Here is a 16,625-nt window from a genome sequence, read left to right as displayed (position 1 = left end):
AATAACACATTGTTAGGTCCATCATTGTATTTAACTCGAGGTTTAACTACTCAAATTCTCGTACATTTCAAGTCATAAATTATTAACATTTGTAAGAAAAACAAACATACTACTGTTGCCGTTTGCTTTTGATGATCAGCTCTAGATGCTTTCGATGATCACTTTTTATGATTTCGTCAATGGCGAGTGGCGATTTTCTGCTACTTCTGATATCTATGTTATGTAATATGTATATATTACGTATAAATAACCTGCAATATATTTTTAGAATATTTACTATTCTCTGATGTATCGTAGGAAGAATATTTTAGAGTACATTTTGCATCTTGTGAAATCCATTCATTGATATTCTTCGGCACCATACGAGCTTATCGTGTTTGCTCAGGGTGTCTACATTTTTACTGTAAAATGCATTATGTAAAATTGCCAGTGCATTGTTTATCAGTCTAGTTATCTAGTATAAGAAACACGTATAACTAGAAATAGTTAAGGTCAGCATGTATAATACGTAAGTTCAGAAGATTGCAATCGATCGAATTGAATTGCAAACATTTGAAGACTTAAATCTCAACTTATACCTGATGTAAGATGGTACAAGGTGCATTTGGCAGGATTGCTCCTAAAATTCGCTAAAAGAATGGAAAGTCAACATTTCTAAGAATATCTGATAGCACTTTTCAGGAAAAAATGTGCAATATTAAGGAAGTCGTTTATTCAGTTCAGTGAATTCGATGAGGAATTGTATTGTTCTAATAATCACACCAAGAAACGCATTCAGAAATTGCAAAATAATTACTAATTGGGTGTGTTCAAAGCACAAGATGATCAGCGTTTCTTGCTTCTTGCAGACTATATGTTCAACACAATCTCATCCATATTATGATGCAATGCATTTCCACCTAGCTATTTGCAAGCAACGTTTTACTCGATACTTAATAGGCTGGTCGATACCTACATGGGATTCTTATGGTCAATCAGAATGATATCGAGAAAAGGTAAAGATCTGTGTTGTAGTTTGTTGGTGACCGTGATGCTAATTGGTAAAAGATGAATATTGAGGTGTTATGGATAATTCATCAACACAAACTGAGAAAGCGGCAGAAAAATCCACAATTTTTCTATATAAAAGTCTACGTTGTTTTTTAAGCAATGTTTTTAATTATGTTACTAAGTATATTCACTGTTCAGTTAGAAAAGTTTTCATCAAGAATTGGGAAGATTTAACCAATTTGAAAACTTTTGCGGCTCTTGAAAACAATGACTTAATTCATACAAAACATAGTAAGTAGATAAGAAAGGAAGTTCACTACAAGACACAAAAAGCTAGTATCTAAATGGGGAATGCTGGTGCTTAGAAAAGCCTGTAATAAAAACTAATGAAGGGAAAATAAAACAATGCTGTGAAGTTACTAAAATTAGTTTATTTGCACTAAACAAAAGAATAAAGCAATAATCAGCTGGTTGTCATGTGTCGTATTTCTTCGTATTTGCTGCTCCGTTCAATCTTCTTTCCGTCATCGTCTGGCTGTCTCGACACACTAATAATACTAATATAAAGGTACATTTTTTAGTTCAAACTAAGTAGATTGGATTACTCCGAAAAATTATCCGATTAAGAGTATAAATAAACAATTGAATAGATCAAAAAATGATCACATGTGTTGACAAAATAAACCCCGTTCTCCATACAGCCGGAGGGCAGTAAATGCAAAATAAATCACCTTCACCAAGCCACTACCCACAGTTTTTTCTTTCTCAATCCACTTCAATACAAACGGTGTTTCTGATTTAATGTGGTTCAATTTGGAAGTAGTCTTAGTTAAATTCAGAGTTCAAAGTGCTTCTCGTAACGAAAAAATGGAAAAGACGATGAAGTACAAAAATAACGTTTTTTAAATGATTGTAATATTTGTACCAACCAACATCGTGCCATTGTTGCTTACTAAAAAAAGCGGTAGCATGTTGGTAGGCACCATCGTTTTTTCATTGTAAAATATGCGTGTTCATAGCTATTAAAAAAATAATTAATCTTCACTTTTTAATTAAACTACAACACCTGATAATCCGTATGTAACAGTTTTAGGCTGTCGTTTATAGAGGATTTTACAAAAGTCGGTTAAATTAGGACAAACTTGCACATTTAGATGCTAAACAAAATTGTTCTAAAGTCGGAAAATGCCGGCTAAAAACATTCAGAAATATCTGAAAAACCAGAAAAATGCTCCAATGATTTTTGTTTTTTTCTGAGCTTATCTGAAGAGGTATATTTGAATAATTGCCACATTGTTGGTTTGAAACCTTGGCCACCTTATTACTTTCTACAACATTATAATATAAGACTTACTATCAGATCTGGAATTAATCTTTCGTGTTTCACCTTTATCAACATTTTTAAATAAGGACCTGTTAGTATATTTGACATCGGTTTACGAATTCTACAAATTCTAGTAAGTAATGGTACTGTAATTAATTGTTTTTGTTTTCGTTTTTTACCCGTTCTTTACAATATCACATTGATCATTTTGTTATTCGTATATGACTTATATTAACTTAATAAAATTGATCAATAACTATTTTATTTGTATCGATTTATGTAATTAAGTAAGTAGTAAACTTAAAATAATCATAAAATATTGAAAAATGTTTTGGTTTTGTGCAATTCGCTAGATTTTTTTGGACAAAAAGGACAAAAACGCACTTGAATACAATGACCCAATGATTCCTAACTGACCCGTATTCTCCATTACTACATTCTTGGAGACTGCATTTTGTATTGCACCCAAGCAAAGAAAAAGAAAAATTTTAAATTTGTCATTATTTCATTTGGTACAAAAATAAATATTTGATTACTTACTTACTTCAGGCCTAATTACAAAATATACATGAGTTATCAAATTCTATTAGGTCGTACTTTAAAAATTTCGTTAAATATAAATCTTTTAAATTCGGATCGCACTTAGTTTCAGTTAAGAGCAGTCAAGTTTCAGTTCATAATAATAAGTGATAAATATGATATTGTGAAAAAACGGGTAATATTTGGGGAAAAATGTATAATCCCTTTACTGTCGTCCGTAGAATTTACAAACTGGTTTAAACGTACAGGTCCGTATGTAAAAAAAATGAAGTTGATGATAGAGGCCCGACAACCGAACATTGAATTCCAGATCTGACAGTATAATGTTGTAAAGAGTATCTAAAAGGATTCTAATAATGTGACAGTTATCTTAAAATATTTTATTTTGAATTATCTCCAAATAAGCTCAGAGAAAAATTTAAATAATTTGTAGACATTTCGATTTTTATATAAGTAAGGTTTTTAGGTAAGTCTTTGATACTTATTAGGAATTTATTATCTTTTAAAACCACTCCATTTTGTGTTGCATCAAAATTAGCAACAATGCTAACAACTCACATTTGTAACACTATAGGTAACTTGTACTTATTTGTGAAATAAAATGTATTCATTTCTTTGGAAAAGTTGATGTAACTAAGTTTCGTAAGTAAGTACCACTTATATTACTGATCCGTTTCTATCCGAAATGCAATATTTTATATGTAATTATGTATGAACTGATTAAAATAGGTTGTCGAGAGTAGAGTTGAACAACAAATCCACTGCCTCTGATTTTTTCACAGCGATGAACAAATTAGAATTAAGTACAAACTGTGACTAACCTAAAAATAAACAGTGATTTAAACCGTGATTTTAAAGAGCAAATTTGCTTCTTGTGACCTGACGAAAGAACTAGGTAGGTAATGCAAATAAGATTCTCGCATTCGTTGATGGGTTGTATTTACAGCTTGCACTCACAGCTTCCCATGAATGTGGATTATATTGATATTTTCAGGGAACTATTTTAGTTTGCACCAATCATTAGCCGTATTCATTGATTTATATTCATTCAAAAGAAAATTTGGCCAAATTTGGTCAAATTTCCTTTGGCCAAATTTTCTTTTGAAGGCTTGAAAAAAAGACCTAAAATTACAAACAAACAAACTGATTCATTTATTTCATCCAGCGTGTACACGCCCATTCATAGGAAACTCAATAATAGTATTGAGTTACTTATCTAGTTCTAGTTCAAAAATTCAGTAGAGGTTTTAATATGAAATAACTCGAAAACGGTGAGATATCGAATTAGGAGAAGCACACATTTTTTGCTTAGGAAATAGCGGAGAATAAGGCAAACAAGAAAGCGATATTTTAAAACCAAAAAAAGTTCTGATGTTCTAAATGGCTCCAGACCACTACAAGCAGGGGGATAAGCAATTTGCATTTGTCGATCTAAAAAACCACAAATACCTACAATTTGTTTTGGTACTTAATAATGAAACTGGTTAAGAGTATTAAAATAAAAGAAAATTTTCATTTTTGTTGACCTACACTTTGACACCTTGGACCTCAAAATCCATTAACTTTCCTATAAAAAAAATACCTAAAAGGCAATTTTTTGTCTAAGCCACTCACTGAGTCTGCGAAGAAGTCAGTGACTTTTGTCGCATTAGTTGAGGACCATGCTGTAATTATATTTTTTTAATTTCCTTTACTTAATGTCTCTATTTTGTTTCCGATGAGCCACTCTGCCATATATGTATTATTATAATATTTACTTACTCTTCTGAACTGTCTTGCATTATATGTCACCGTAAAATGCTAAATGAATTATGTAAGGCAAGTTTAGAAGATTACAAATGGTGGCTGATTGATTCCGCTTAAATCTCGGGTTGTACATGATTAAAGAGTGTTTCCTGTATGCAAATATCTTCAGTAATAATAATAAAGTAGGTACACTTGGTAGGATTACATCCCAAAATTTAAGTACCAAGAAAATAGAAAGTCAACATTTCTAAGAATATCTGATAATACTTTTGAGAAAAAATGTGCAATATTAAGGAAGTCATTTATTCAGTTCAGTGGATTCGTTGAGGAAATCGATTGTTCTGATAATCGCAGCAAAAAAAGCATTCGGAGATTGCAAAATAATTGCTAATTGGGTGTGTTTAAAGGATAAGATGATCAGCGTTTGTTGTTTCTTGCAGACAATGTCATCTTTTCGGTGCAATCGCATCTGCATTATGAACATGATCTAAGTACTTAAGACATAAAAGAATTTGATTTCCCCTTGGAAATTGCAAATCACGTTTGTTTTAATAGATTTAAATAGGCCGATAATAGGATATTAGAATAGGTCGATACCTACTTGCTACTCTTATGGTGAGTTAGACTGGCATGGAGCAAACGTAAATATCTGTATACCTATTTTCATAAGTAATAGGTATTGTTAAGCATGTTACTAACCAGATATAAAAGACTTTTGATCATGAATTAGGAAGATATTGACAGTCGAGAAACTTGTGCAGCTGATCTACAAAATCTACAATGATTTGTTTGAAACAAAACATAGTAGATCCGAAAGAGGACCTCACTACACGAAATTTGCTCTGAAAATTGACACCAAAATGAGCAGGAGTACTGTTTAGATGGATCTATACGAAACACTAATAAATTTTCTTTCTTCCATACAAAATTACAATTTTTACCTCCCTCAATTAAGTGTATGTAAAGTAAAAGTACCTATAAGGAGATCAGAGGAGTCTGAGAAAAATATTCAGTTTAAGATTTTGAGTAAACACTTGAATAATCAATATGTGCTCATAGATGAAATACAAGCAGACAAATAATATGTGTACAGTGTATTAGTCTTATATGCTAGAGGTGGGCCTAAATAAGCCAAACCTGTATGAAAGTAATGTTATTGTTTGGCATTACTTAATAGAATATCAATAATATTTAATACACACCTCAAATTAGCAAATTCCTGAATTACTACTGATATTAAAATCCTGGGGCCACTTAAAAACACTTCACTGCACTGTACATGATCTTTCACAAATAAACAAACCAATCCCAAATGTGGAAAACTCGAAAAAATCGCCTTTTTCGGTCTATTTTGACAGTCCAATACTCACATACGCGCACCCACTAAAACATTGGTCGTTCAACTATTTCATTTTATTTTGCTTGCCCTCGGAAATATTTCCCCAAGCTTGCCGTCTCTCTTTTAAGCACAGATCAGGCATTGATAAAGAAAGTATCGAGAGAGACACAAAACGTGTCATTTACATTTTAGACTGCTTGAGGATAAAGCGAACAGAGGGCAGCAGGATGAATTCGGATCAGAAGCATTTGTGTGGACTGCTGCAGGCAACTGAGAATACAAAAATAAATGAACAACAAAGGGAACAAATATTATACAATGCATTTTCCGTAGAGTAAGAACAGATTAAAAAGCAGTTGATTTGAATGTTTTATATAATTAATTGATTGAAAATGCAGATCTGAAGGGCAGCACAGTTTGCGATGGCGTCAGCTTTGAAAGTAAAACTAATTTCTGACTTTGATTATCAATCAAACAATTAAGTTATTCTAATAAATAGAATTGTTTGTTTAACAAAAGCTCCACGTTTAGTAAATTTCTGTCGTAAGTTTTAACATATTTTTTGGGCCAATTTCAGTGACCTGCCGTCATTATTGGCAACGCTGCCCGGAACATGTGATTTCAATCGCTTGTCATCAGTCATTACCCATCATCATTAAAAGTCTGATGATTTGTTGAGGCTTAAACGTCACATCTTTTTTATTTTTCTTTATTTTCTAGAATTTCTTTGCGTTTAGCCTTAATTTGTGTTCAGTCTCATTTTGTTTGAGGTGAGTGTACAGTCTCCAAATCCCAAATCGATCCAAATTTACCATCTGTTGACATCATAGAACAATAAGTCTTTGTAATGACTAATTTGTTTGCATACATTACAATTTACAATTTCCTTGCCTGGTAATGGTGTTGATTCCAGGGCAAAATGGAGAATCCATCAGGCTCTAGGCCTACATCCAAACTGGAGCAAACCCAGCAACAGGTTAATGAAGTTGTGGGGATCATGAGGGTCAATGTGGAAAAGGTGCTGGAAAGGGACCAGAAACTATCCGAATTAGATTCCAGGGCCGATGCTCTACAAGAAGGTGGCAAACGGTTCGAGCAACAAGCCCAAAAATTGAAGAGAAAATATTGGTGGAAAAATATTAAAATGATGATTATTATTGGAATTATTGGGGTCATTTTGTTAATCATCATTATTTGTAAGTATTAAGTAGCTGTTTATGCATTGTCTGATTATCTTATCTAATATTAGGCATTATCAAAAAATAATAAGTCTGCCTTATGCTTATAAGGTTCCATTGTATAGCAATTTGACGTTCCAATTGATCTTATCTAAATATTTTTTGTGGATCTGCTAATGCATACATTGTGATATACAGTGTGAACACTTTTAAAATTTTTTGTTCTAATGTTGATCTTTTTTTGGAACATATCACATTTTGCTGCAAAAACCAGGACTTTGTTGTTAGTTTTTAGGGACGAAATTTAAAGGAAACATGTACAAAAGGAAATAATATTTTACGTGTTGATATTTACTTCTGTTACAGACTAATATAACATTCTTGGTATGGATTTATTTTAGTTCATGAAACGGGCAGTAGGAAAAACCTTAAATATGATGTTTATTTATAATAATATTTACGCAAAATGAAGCCCAGCATGGCCATCAAATTCTGATTGATGAAACTCTCCATTTATGTTCAATTCATTTATTATACTTTTTTGTCTGTTTGTGGTTGCTTTACTCATGTGTTCTTTGCAATATTTTAGCCTAATGAAATAGAAGTGATATAACTAATAATTTAGTAATTTTCACTCATTTTCAAGATTTTCTTCTAGCTTTTAATTCATACATCTATAACAATAATGTAATATTTAATTGTGCTGAAGAATTATTATTATGTGATGTTGAGAGGGCGATTAACATAGTTAATCTATTCTGATTGTTGTAAATGAATGTTTTTTCATTCTTCCCTAAAAAATATTTAATATGTGAGTTGTTTAACCAAATTGTCACGTTTTGTCCTAGAGTATAGTCGTCTTCGGTCTACAATCCAAAAAAAGATTTATCAAAGTCGGGCGATAAATAAATATTTTGTACATATCTAGAAAAGATTTACAATGCAATTAATTAGACTCGTAAATAATGTTTGTATTATTTGCTTTTCTTATTATCGTTTTCATTTTTATCTAAACGGATTATTACATAGGTATATCTCTGCACATACATGGTTACAAGCGGCGGTATACAGGGTGTTTTTTTAGTGCGAGAGAGTCAATTATTTCCGTTGGTGTTCAGCTTTCGAAAAATAGTTTGATATAAAAGTTGTTGACACAAAAAGTGCGCACATTTTGAAAATATTTTATATGATACAGAGTGTCTCAGAAAAGCTAAGCAAGACAAAAATGTATTTTTTTAAATAACTACCCATTTTTTATTAGCTCATGGAGTGCAGCTTGAAACGCTGCATATGCACCGTAAATTATTTTTTCTTACTTGTGACGTTGGCAGCTTATCGCAATTTTAGTGAAATGTTGCTGAAAAACATGATATCTAAAAATTCATTGTAGAAGCAAAATAAAGCAGTTAAAGATACAAAAAATACGTCTTTCGAATAACCACATCAGTTAAGAATTCTATTGAACCAAAATATTAATACAATGTACAATATTGCACAGGGTGTTAACAATGTGGACTTAAATCTATAACTTTTTAGCGCAACATAACTTTTGTTTTTGAAACGGAAGTACCTGTATATTAATACATCATTAGATAGACAATTTACAAATTTGCATTTGCATTTTAAGCTGTAAAATCATCCGTTTTCAAATTATAATTTATTTTACTTAAAAATTTCAAAGAGTTCCTTCCTCTTCCATCAGAAAAGTAAGGCCCAATTACATAATTTCCGATAATGCCACTCCAAGTATTAATGACCAACGAGTATGACTATTTGTTCTTATAAAATAAGGCTTGGTACTTGCATAATAATGGAAATTCTGTCTATAACCTTTCCATTTTTATGAAAAGTTGCTTCATCAGTAAATAATACACAATTAAAAAAATATCTGTCTTCTTCAATTTTGCGTCTGGCCTATTCACAAAATCTAACTCTAGTTACATAGTCCTGGTTGTTAAGTTCCTGCGTTAACTGGATGTGATATGGATGAATTGTTTACTAATATTTTTTTAGCAATTATTCTCTGGGAACTATCCGATAATTAGTAAACACATGAATAAAACACTGCTATCGAACAACTTAAATGAATTACATTTCAACTTAACTTATTACTAATGAATTACAACTATCGAATAATTCGATAGTTTTCTATTTTCGAAAATTTCCATCGGTGAATAAAACATTGCTATCGAATAGTTCGATAGTTCCCATCGCTACTTGTATCCCAATGTGTGGAATTAGTAAAAGTGAAATCCAACATCAGAAAGAGTTTTGAAGAAGCGTCAAGTTCTTACTTGTTAAACTATCATAGAGTTATAAACCAATGTTACAATATAAAATTTACTGGTATAATGATATTATTTTCAGTTGCTATTACTGGTGGCAGCAAGACAAGTGGTGACAAAGACACTACAAGTGAACAGCAAGCTGCTATAACACATTCGCCTTAATTGCCAGTCGCTTGAACCAACATTTATTACATGCTTATGTATATCATAGGTTCTGAGATTTGAAAGCTGACTAGAAGTTATTCAGTATATTTTGGTATTAGGTTGTTTTTTTTAAATTTTATTATGGGCACAATTCAATTTGAGAATTTAAAAACATAGTTCTTGGGCAATATCTACTACACATGTTGATAAGCGTCAAATTAAAGCGGCTTGAGTGTCTTATTAACAAGTCACCCGAAAAGAAAATTACTTATATTGTATTATTAGAGTTTAATATAGTTATTGGAATTTGGCCCACGCCAGGAATGTAATTTTACTTTCATGGTCCTGTTAGGTCTATATATCTATAGGTTGGTTGATAAATTTATTCAGAGAAATTGTCATTATGCATTAGAGTTGTTAATTTTGTCTCTTCATATGAAAAATATCAATGTCGCTAAATGTAACTTAAGTGCCTTAATAATTAAACCTATGCGCACAGATGCAATTTTTTATGGCTGTCTGTTCTATTGAACAATTTAAAAAGTAACTCTAATTATCAGAAACATTAAATATTCATACAAATATATGTACAGTACAGTTTTTTCTAAGGTTTTGCAGGTTTATGCTAAATGTGGTTTGCATTTATTGGTATGAAAATGTCGATATCGGTTGGTCTAGTTCAATATGTTTATAAACTATAAGTTAAAGTGAAATCATGTGTCCGAGTTGATTTGATTGATTACAGGTGAAAATATTCATGCCGGTCGTTTTTCAGTTAAGATTGATGGGGAAGTAATATTTATATAATTTATATTGCTATTTTAATTAATATATTTTTCATATGTAAACTTTCATTTTGTTTCATATCCAAAGTTTATAACTTTATGCAATATTATGTACCCTATTGCTTCATCAGTTCTAAGTTATAGAGAAATATCAACTACATTTTTTTTGTTAAAAGTGGGAATTTCAAGATTAAATACTTACTACTAAAATTAGACACATTTTTCTCTCTGGGACTTATATTGTGTATATTCAACGTTGTGTGATTCTCCCTTAATATTGATGAATATGTAATATATGTAATTTATTTAATAAAAATTTAGTATTGTTTGACGGTAAAAGTGATGATGTTTCGCGGTGATTCATCTACAATCGGAATTGTCAATAACTGTCGCGTACGGATTGGCAATACTTTATTTCAAGTGGACATTGGGCCAAATATACCGCAAATTCAAATGTAAACATGTGTTTCTAATTTTTGGCATTTATACTGAAAATTTAGAGGTTTTGATAATTATTGAAGCTAATTTTTAACCGATAAATACACATTTAAAGTTAATAACTGTTTGCCCTTTAGGTCTAACAAAAAGTTTACCTGACGCCCTGAAAGAGCAATTGATATATCCATCAATTATGGTTGATTTATTTTGTTTCATCTTGGCATTTTTAACCGAATTAACTAATAAATTATTTAAAGCACAAAAATGCAGTAAATATGACACGTAACGAATGAGTAAACCGGGTTTGAAAAGAAACTCGCGGGTTTCAATCAGCAGGGTGAGATTGCGCGCGATTTATTTAGCTCTCTTCGCTCCATTACCGTAAGGGGGGTCTGGTAGCATCATGCCTACTCTGGCTAGTCATTGGTCTCGATTTTGGGCCATATAAAGTACCTGTCTTTATCTATCTCGCCCCTCCCAAATCCAAGCGCTAATACCGATCCAAATTGGGATTTGATCCCAATCCGGGATTGGGATCCGAAGCCAACAAGGCCTTTCGCCTTGGCGTATCAAAGCAGGATGAGCGGGTCCAGACTCTAACAAGCCAGCTCAAACTCTTCAACTCGTACTCCACCAAAACGCCGGAACAACCCCCCCTGCAAGCCCCAACTCAGCCTTTAGCGAAAGAAATGGAAGTCGAGGACACTCTGCCCTCAAACCCACATGGTCCCTAAATCTTCTCAAAACTTGTAACGCTGCTCTACACCAGTACATGGTGCAGAGCGCCGCCGCCCCCCAAATCCAGGCCTCATCCAATGCCACTTTGGCCCCCAATTCCTGGTCTGCCAGTTACTTCGAATGTCCCTACAAACCCAATGTCAAAATGGAAATGGTAGCAGATACTTCCTACGCTCAAAAACCAGAAAATAATGTTCCATAGAACCTCCCCAAAACCCAATTAAATTGCTGCTTTTCCTAATATCCGAACTTGAGGCCAAAATCAACTCCAAATCCATTGCAAAATTCAACAAAGCTACGGATAACTGCATCAAAGAGTCGATGCTTTAACAAGCTAGCTCTAATAAATACCATACAGAGCGGCTTCGATCAGGGGTTTTGTTTAGACAATCCACGGTTTCGGTGGTCTGCCTTCTGACCCGTGGGCGGCGTCCATTTATTTTTCCCTCGACAACTCTGCTTGAACTATTTCCTAACATTTCGGAAAACTTCACCGGGAATTGACCGGCATCTGCTGCAATTCGCCTTTTATGATCATCAATATCAGCAGGTTGTGTTTTATAAACAATGGACTTTAGATGTCCTCAAAGAACGAAGTCTAAGGGTGTTCAATCCGGTGATCTTGGAGGCTATTCAATTGATCCCCTTCTGCCAATCGATCTGTCCGGGAATATATTATCTATGTTAGGGAAGGTTTGAAAATAAACTTTATTATTGTTTGCAGGAAAGTAGACAACATTTTTAACAACTTATAAGATGGTGCGTATGTAGATCCCATGGGTTTTATTGTAGAAATTTCTCTTCCGTAAATAAAAAATAATTTTTCCCGAAGTAAAATAATGAATAAATCGGAAATCAATTGTTTAAACTAGATTTTCTTCCTGTTATTCAACGATTTTAGCGGTGTAACCGTCTCTTCTAATTTATTGTACTATAAAGAGACCCAACACTAATCTGAGAACCAAAATATCAATGCAGGCAAGTTTAATTGTTTCTGTAATTTTGAAACGCGATTATTTGAAATCTTCTGGACCAAAAGCAACAAAATAATAACTAATGTAAAGAGAACTGAACGCCTTTTAAAACCATGTGCCACTTGAACCTCTAAGGTTCTAAGGGTGACATCTACCCGTCGTAGGGAGTTGAAACAAGAAGGCTAAAAAAAATAATTAAAAGTGTCCCCCTACTAATAAAATTGACGGTTCTTTCCGAATTTTCAGGTTTTCAACTGCAAGAAAGGTATTAAGGGTGGGAAGTTTTCAAATTGACACCCGGGATATGTAAGATATCCAGGAGACATTAAATCTCCGGTTTACCGAGCACCGATTTTCTTACTCAGAAATGTTTAGCTCTGCGTTTAGCATAGAGATATAATAACTTAGTTTTGCATTTACTACTACCCTTTGACAAATAACTCGGATAAATTAATTTTACCTGATACAAATGAACTGTAACTGAGTTTAAAAAGCTTTGACTGTTTCTCCTTTTGTCACTTTCCCACGTTCATTTCTTTACCACCTGTTCCAGTTTTTTTTTTTGGTGTTTTAAATATCTACAAAATATTTTCTAAAAATTAATATAGACCACTATAAACTAAAATATAAACACTTATTTTAAAGTTGAAATTGCCGATTTAAGACACACTGATTTAAAATCTCCAATACAATTAAATAGGTTTATTTATCTGAATGAAAACAAGAAAAGTCCACTTGGTGAGTGTTAGTTTCGGTAAATTATTTAGACTTTTTATGATTGTTGAAACCTTTGAATATAAAACTAACTTTATGATTGTTAGCTTTATATTCAAAGGTAGAAACTGTTCTGTTTTGCTTGTAGTTTCTCGATTTTGTCACACTTTTGTTTCTAGAAATTTTCTTTTGCTTTTCTGATCTTTGTATGGACTACTCGTTGAATTGCATTGTGCTGATTTTGATTCTTGCCTTTTAACTTTCTTCTTTTATCCACAAGATAGCTAATTCCGTTCGACAGCCATTCTTTCTTATAATTCCTTTCTCTAATTTTATCCTATCTTTCTTCAGTATAATCAGAGATAAGTAGACTCTAACTAACTAGTCAACTAATCTCTGGTCTAATTACTGTGCGTTTAAGTACATCCAATTTAACGTTGTGCCACTTTTCGTTTCTGTTTATGCAGTTTGGATGCTGTTTGCTTTCACATATTTTTAAGTTCTAGTTTTTGGATTTATAACTCGTTTATTTTTAGTACGGTACTCTCTACAGTCTAAAACTTGAAAACTACTTAAACTTAAAAATTCTCTTACGCTCCCCACTAAATGTCACAGGTTTTTTTTTACAATTCTTTTGCAGTGTTCATATATCTTATACTTTTTAAGACGTCGTCAAATTGTGATTGTCTTGAAGATGATTGTAATCAAGGGCGGATGCAGTTTTCAAGTCAGAAGGGGTCATGTAGAATAGATTCAGTCAGGACAGGATTCAATTCAGTTACAACAATAAATGTAACTGAAAAAGTTTTGTATTGCTAAATGTCGTAGTAATTTTAATCAAATAACGAAACCAATTTTCCTCTAATGCCTAATGGTTTTGTGAACGTGGAGATGTAGCAGTCCAGTTAAGCACTCTTCTGCCATTGAAGCTCTAAAAAACTTCAGTGAAAAGCTGATCCGAGAACTCGTGCAAAAATAAACCGACTGGTTTCACCGCTCTTACTGAGGATCTTCTATTTGTCTCTTTAGAACGATACATCCAGCTGCTTCATGAAAAATGATTTTATGATTTATTTATGACAGTCTCACGAAAATTGAGCAAAATACTAAATCGAGAGCTCGTGTGAAAGCAAGTTTCATATTACGTTGGAGCATTGATTATGTATCTAACTATGGCTCTCCACAACATGTCCAGCTGAAAATAGTCAAAGTTTCATAAAAATTAAGCAAAAAGCATTTAATTTAGTCTGTTGCGCTCCATGATTGGAGATGTTTATATTTGGTTGGAAAACCTATTTTGTTCACGGCGGCCATCCAAACTAGTTTGAACCAGAAAATTGCGTTTGAAAATATTTGTGTGCAAACAGACACTTTCTACAAAACAGTCATACATCAACAATAAAAAAACAAAAATCGATCGGCAAATGATTCATCCAAAGGGACGATCGAGCCAACAATTATTGCATCACATTAATTCTGTAGTTCGCTGCCTTTGGAAAGTGATAAAAATCTCAATATCGGTTCAGTTTTTTTTTTGGTAAAGGTAAAATAGTTAGTTTGGTACGGGAAGTGAGCGAATTACGTCGTCAGTCAATTCATAGGCGGCATATACAGGATAATTTGGTGCCAGTAAGGCAAGTGCGCTAGATTATCCGTTATCTGTTACCTAACTGAAAGAGTAAAGTTTTCAATTTGAATTATTTATTTATTGTTTAATCAAGTGCAGTGTGAGTTTTTTGTGGATGATTATTGGGGAGAAAATGAAGAATGGAGCGCCAACCTGCAGAAAGCTGGTAAGAATTATTTCCTAATCTATGTGTCTCTACCTTGAAGTGATTCTAGTTTTTCGAAATGCAATTGTAGTTGATGGCACTTTTTATAAATCTTTTTATTTCATCTGTTTATTTAAAATAATTAAACTTTTGACCGAGTTAGTACTAAATATAGTTTTTCTTTCTTTCTAGGTGACACGATACAGCTTTTGGTAAGTTTGGCATTAGTTTGCCCCTGGTTGCCATATAGATGTAGAGCTTTTAGTCCCATATTATTGACTTGTATGTTACCAAATTGCTGCATGCCATATTTATTCGACAAGAAACGACGAGTTTTGAATTTTTTCAAATTTTCTTTCTGTAAAATTTATTTAAACTCAGATATTATACGTTAACGAATCTCTACAGAAGACTCTTTTGATATTTAAATTATTGTATTGTATTGTGAACTATACTTTTTATTGTTTTGGCAGCTAATTTGAGTTTTGCAGTTTTTTTCTCCTTTAAATTACACCCTAAATTGAATTGTTTTTCAATTCCCAAATTGATTTTTCAATTTAAAAATCACGTTTATTCAATTTTCAAAAACTGACTTGCCATGTTTTCCACAGTGGGCTGTTATTATCTAAACTTTTAAATTTAAAACATTCTAAGTTGGTAAAAAATGCAAGTCTAAAAAGGGCGCAAAACGTAGGTTTCGGAAGAGACGCAATTATGAAGATACGTTCATTATGTCTCACCTATGAAGTCTCACTCACCTATGTAATCACTCACCTTGAGTTTGAGTAAAGTCGAAACGTTGGCCCATGAAAAGTACTGTTTTATTTTGCCACCATCCGTTGACCGAAAATCCCACTATCGAAGAATTAATTACTGATTATCATCACGGTCACTAATCAACCACAACGTAAATTATTTACCTTGCAAGTATCAACTCAATAGTGTTTTCTTGGTAATATCATGTTTTGGCTGTTCTGGATTTCGATAATAAAGAGTCACAATAATACCTAATGGTTCGGTAGTAGAAATTTTTTTAATGCCTGCTAGGAATGTCTTCTACTATCACTTTTCGATGCGCGAAAGCAATCTATGCAATAGACAAGACAGAAAATCTTATCTCTGACATTGCACCCATTGCGTTTTCTACTGCTTAGACTTTCCGACAGAAAATAAACATTTCAATACATGTGTTGTCAATACATGTGTTGTGTCCGAAAAAACTACCCTTCTTAACTTATTCAGCCTGGATGAAATGGAGCGCTGTGAGGAGTACACGAAGAAGTATTTGCGCTTGCATATTCGGTATATTGAAGTAACAATATCTGGTGCGTTGCAGAGCGTTAAATCTTCAGTTGAACAGGACTTCTCAGGTAAGCGCAAATTTAAATTGCCGAATATACAGTTTATAGTGTTCGATGGGAAAAATGCCTTCTCTGAGACATCCTCTTCTATCATGATGTCATACAATTCACCATCCACAACTTTAAGGGTGTCATAATTGCTTGCTTTGAGAAAGCTCCCAAGTATAGAGGCGTTATATCAAAAGAGATAGACTTTCGAGGCCATTCCTTGAAACAAGTGGGTTTTTCGGGTTTTTAGGCCGTCGTTCGGTAGAATTTCTTCTTGACGTTTCGCAAGCACGTGTGGCTTGCATC

The 16,625-nt window shown here is 32.9% G+C and overlaps 1 protein-coding gene and 1 long non-coding RNA gene across 2 annotated transcripts; one reads left to right on the top strand and one right to left on the bottom strand.

Moving 5' to 3' along the window:
- Positions 1–1,401: 1,401 nt before the first annotated feature.
- On the bottom strand, positions 1,402–6,064 carry LOC125504045. Its single transcript, XR_007281264.1, has 2 exons — positions 5,803–6,064; positions 1,402–1,547 (listed from the first exon to the last, which is right to left on the bottom strand). It is a non-coding gene; the product is annotated as an uncharacterized LOC125504045 (long non-coding RNA).
- Positions 6,065–6,558: 494 nt separating this feature from the next.
- LOC109537789 (synaptobrevin-1) lies at positions 6,559–10,650 on the top strand. The gene is made up of 3 exons (XM_019904681.2): positions 6,559–6,709; positions 6,853–7,135; positions 9,485–10,650. Exons 2-3 carry the CDS (start codon positions 6,859–6,861, stop codon positions 9,565–9,567), a joined length of 360 nt encoding a protein of 119 aa, XP_019760240.1. The 5' UTR covers positions 6,559–6,709; positions 6,853–6,858; the 3' UTR covers positions 9,568–10,650.
- Positions 10,651–16,625: the final 5,975 nt, after the last annotated feature.

This window comes from Dendroctonus ponderosae, unplaced genomic scaffold (assembly GCF_020466585.1).
Source record: "Dendroctonus ponderosae isolate FM_Combo_2020 unplaced genomic scaffold, Dpon_F_20191213v2 Dpon_F_20191213_330, whole genome shotgun sequence".
Taxonomy (NCBI): domain Eukaryota; kingdom Metazoa; phylum Arthropoda; class Insecta; order Coleoptera; family Curculionidae; genus Dendroctonus; species Dendroctonus ponderosae.
The sequence above is the reverse complement of the archived record's forward strand: the minus strand, read 5'-3'. Positions and strand labels throughout refer to the sequence as shown.

What these genes read in the sequence shown, in the direction of transcription:
- LOC109537789 (XM_019904681.2), top strand. Translation starts at nt 6,859, where the DNA reads ATGGAGAATCCATCAGGCTCTAGGCCTACATCCAAACTGGAGCAAACC. An exon ending in TTTGTTAATCATCATTATTT is followed by an intron (nt 7,136 to 9,484) that starts GTAAGTATTAAG and finishes TATTATTTTCAG; the next exon opens with TTGCTATTACTGGTGGCAGC.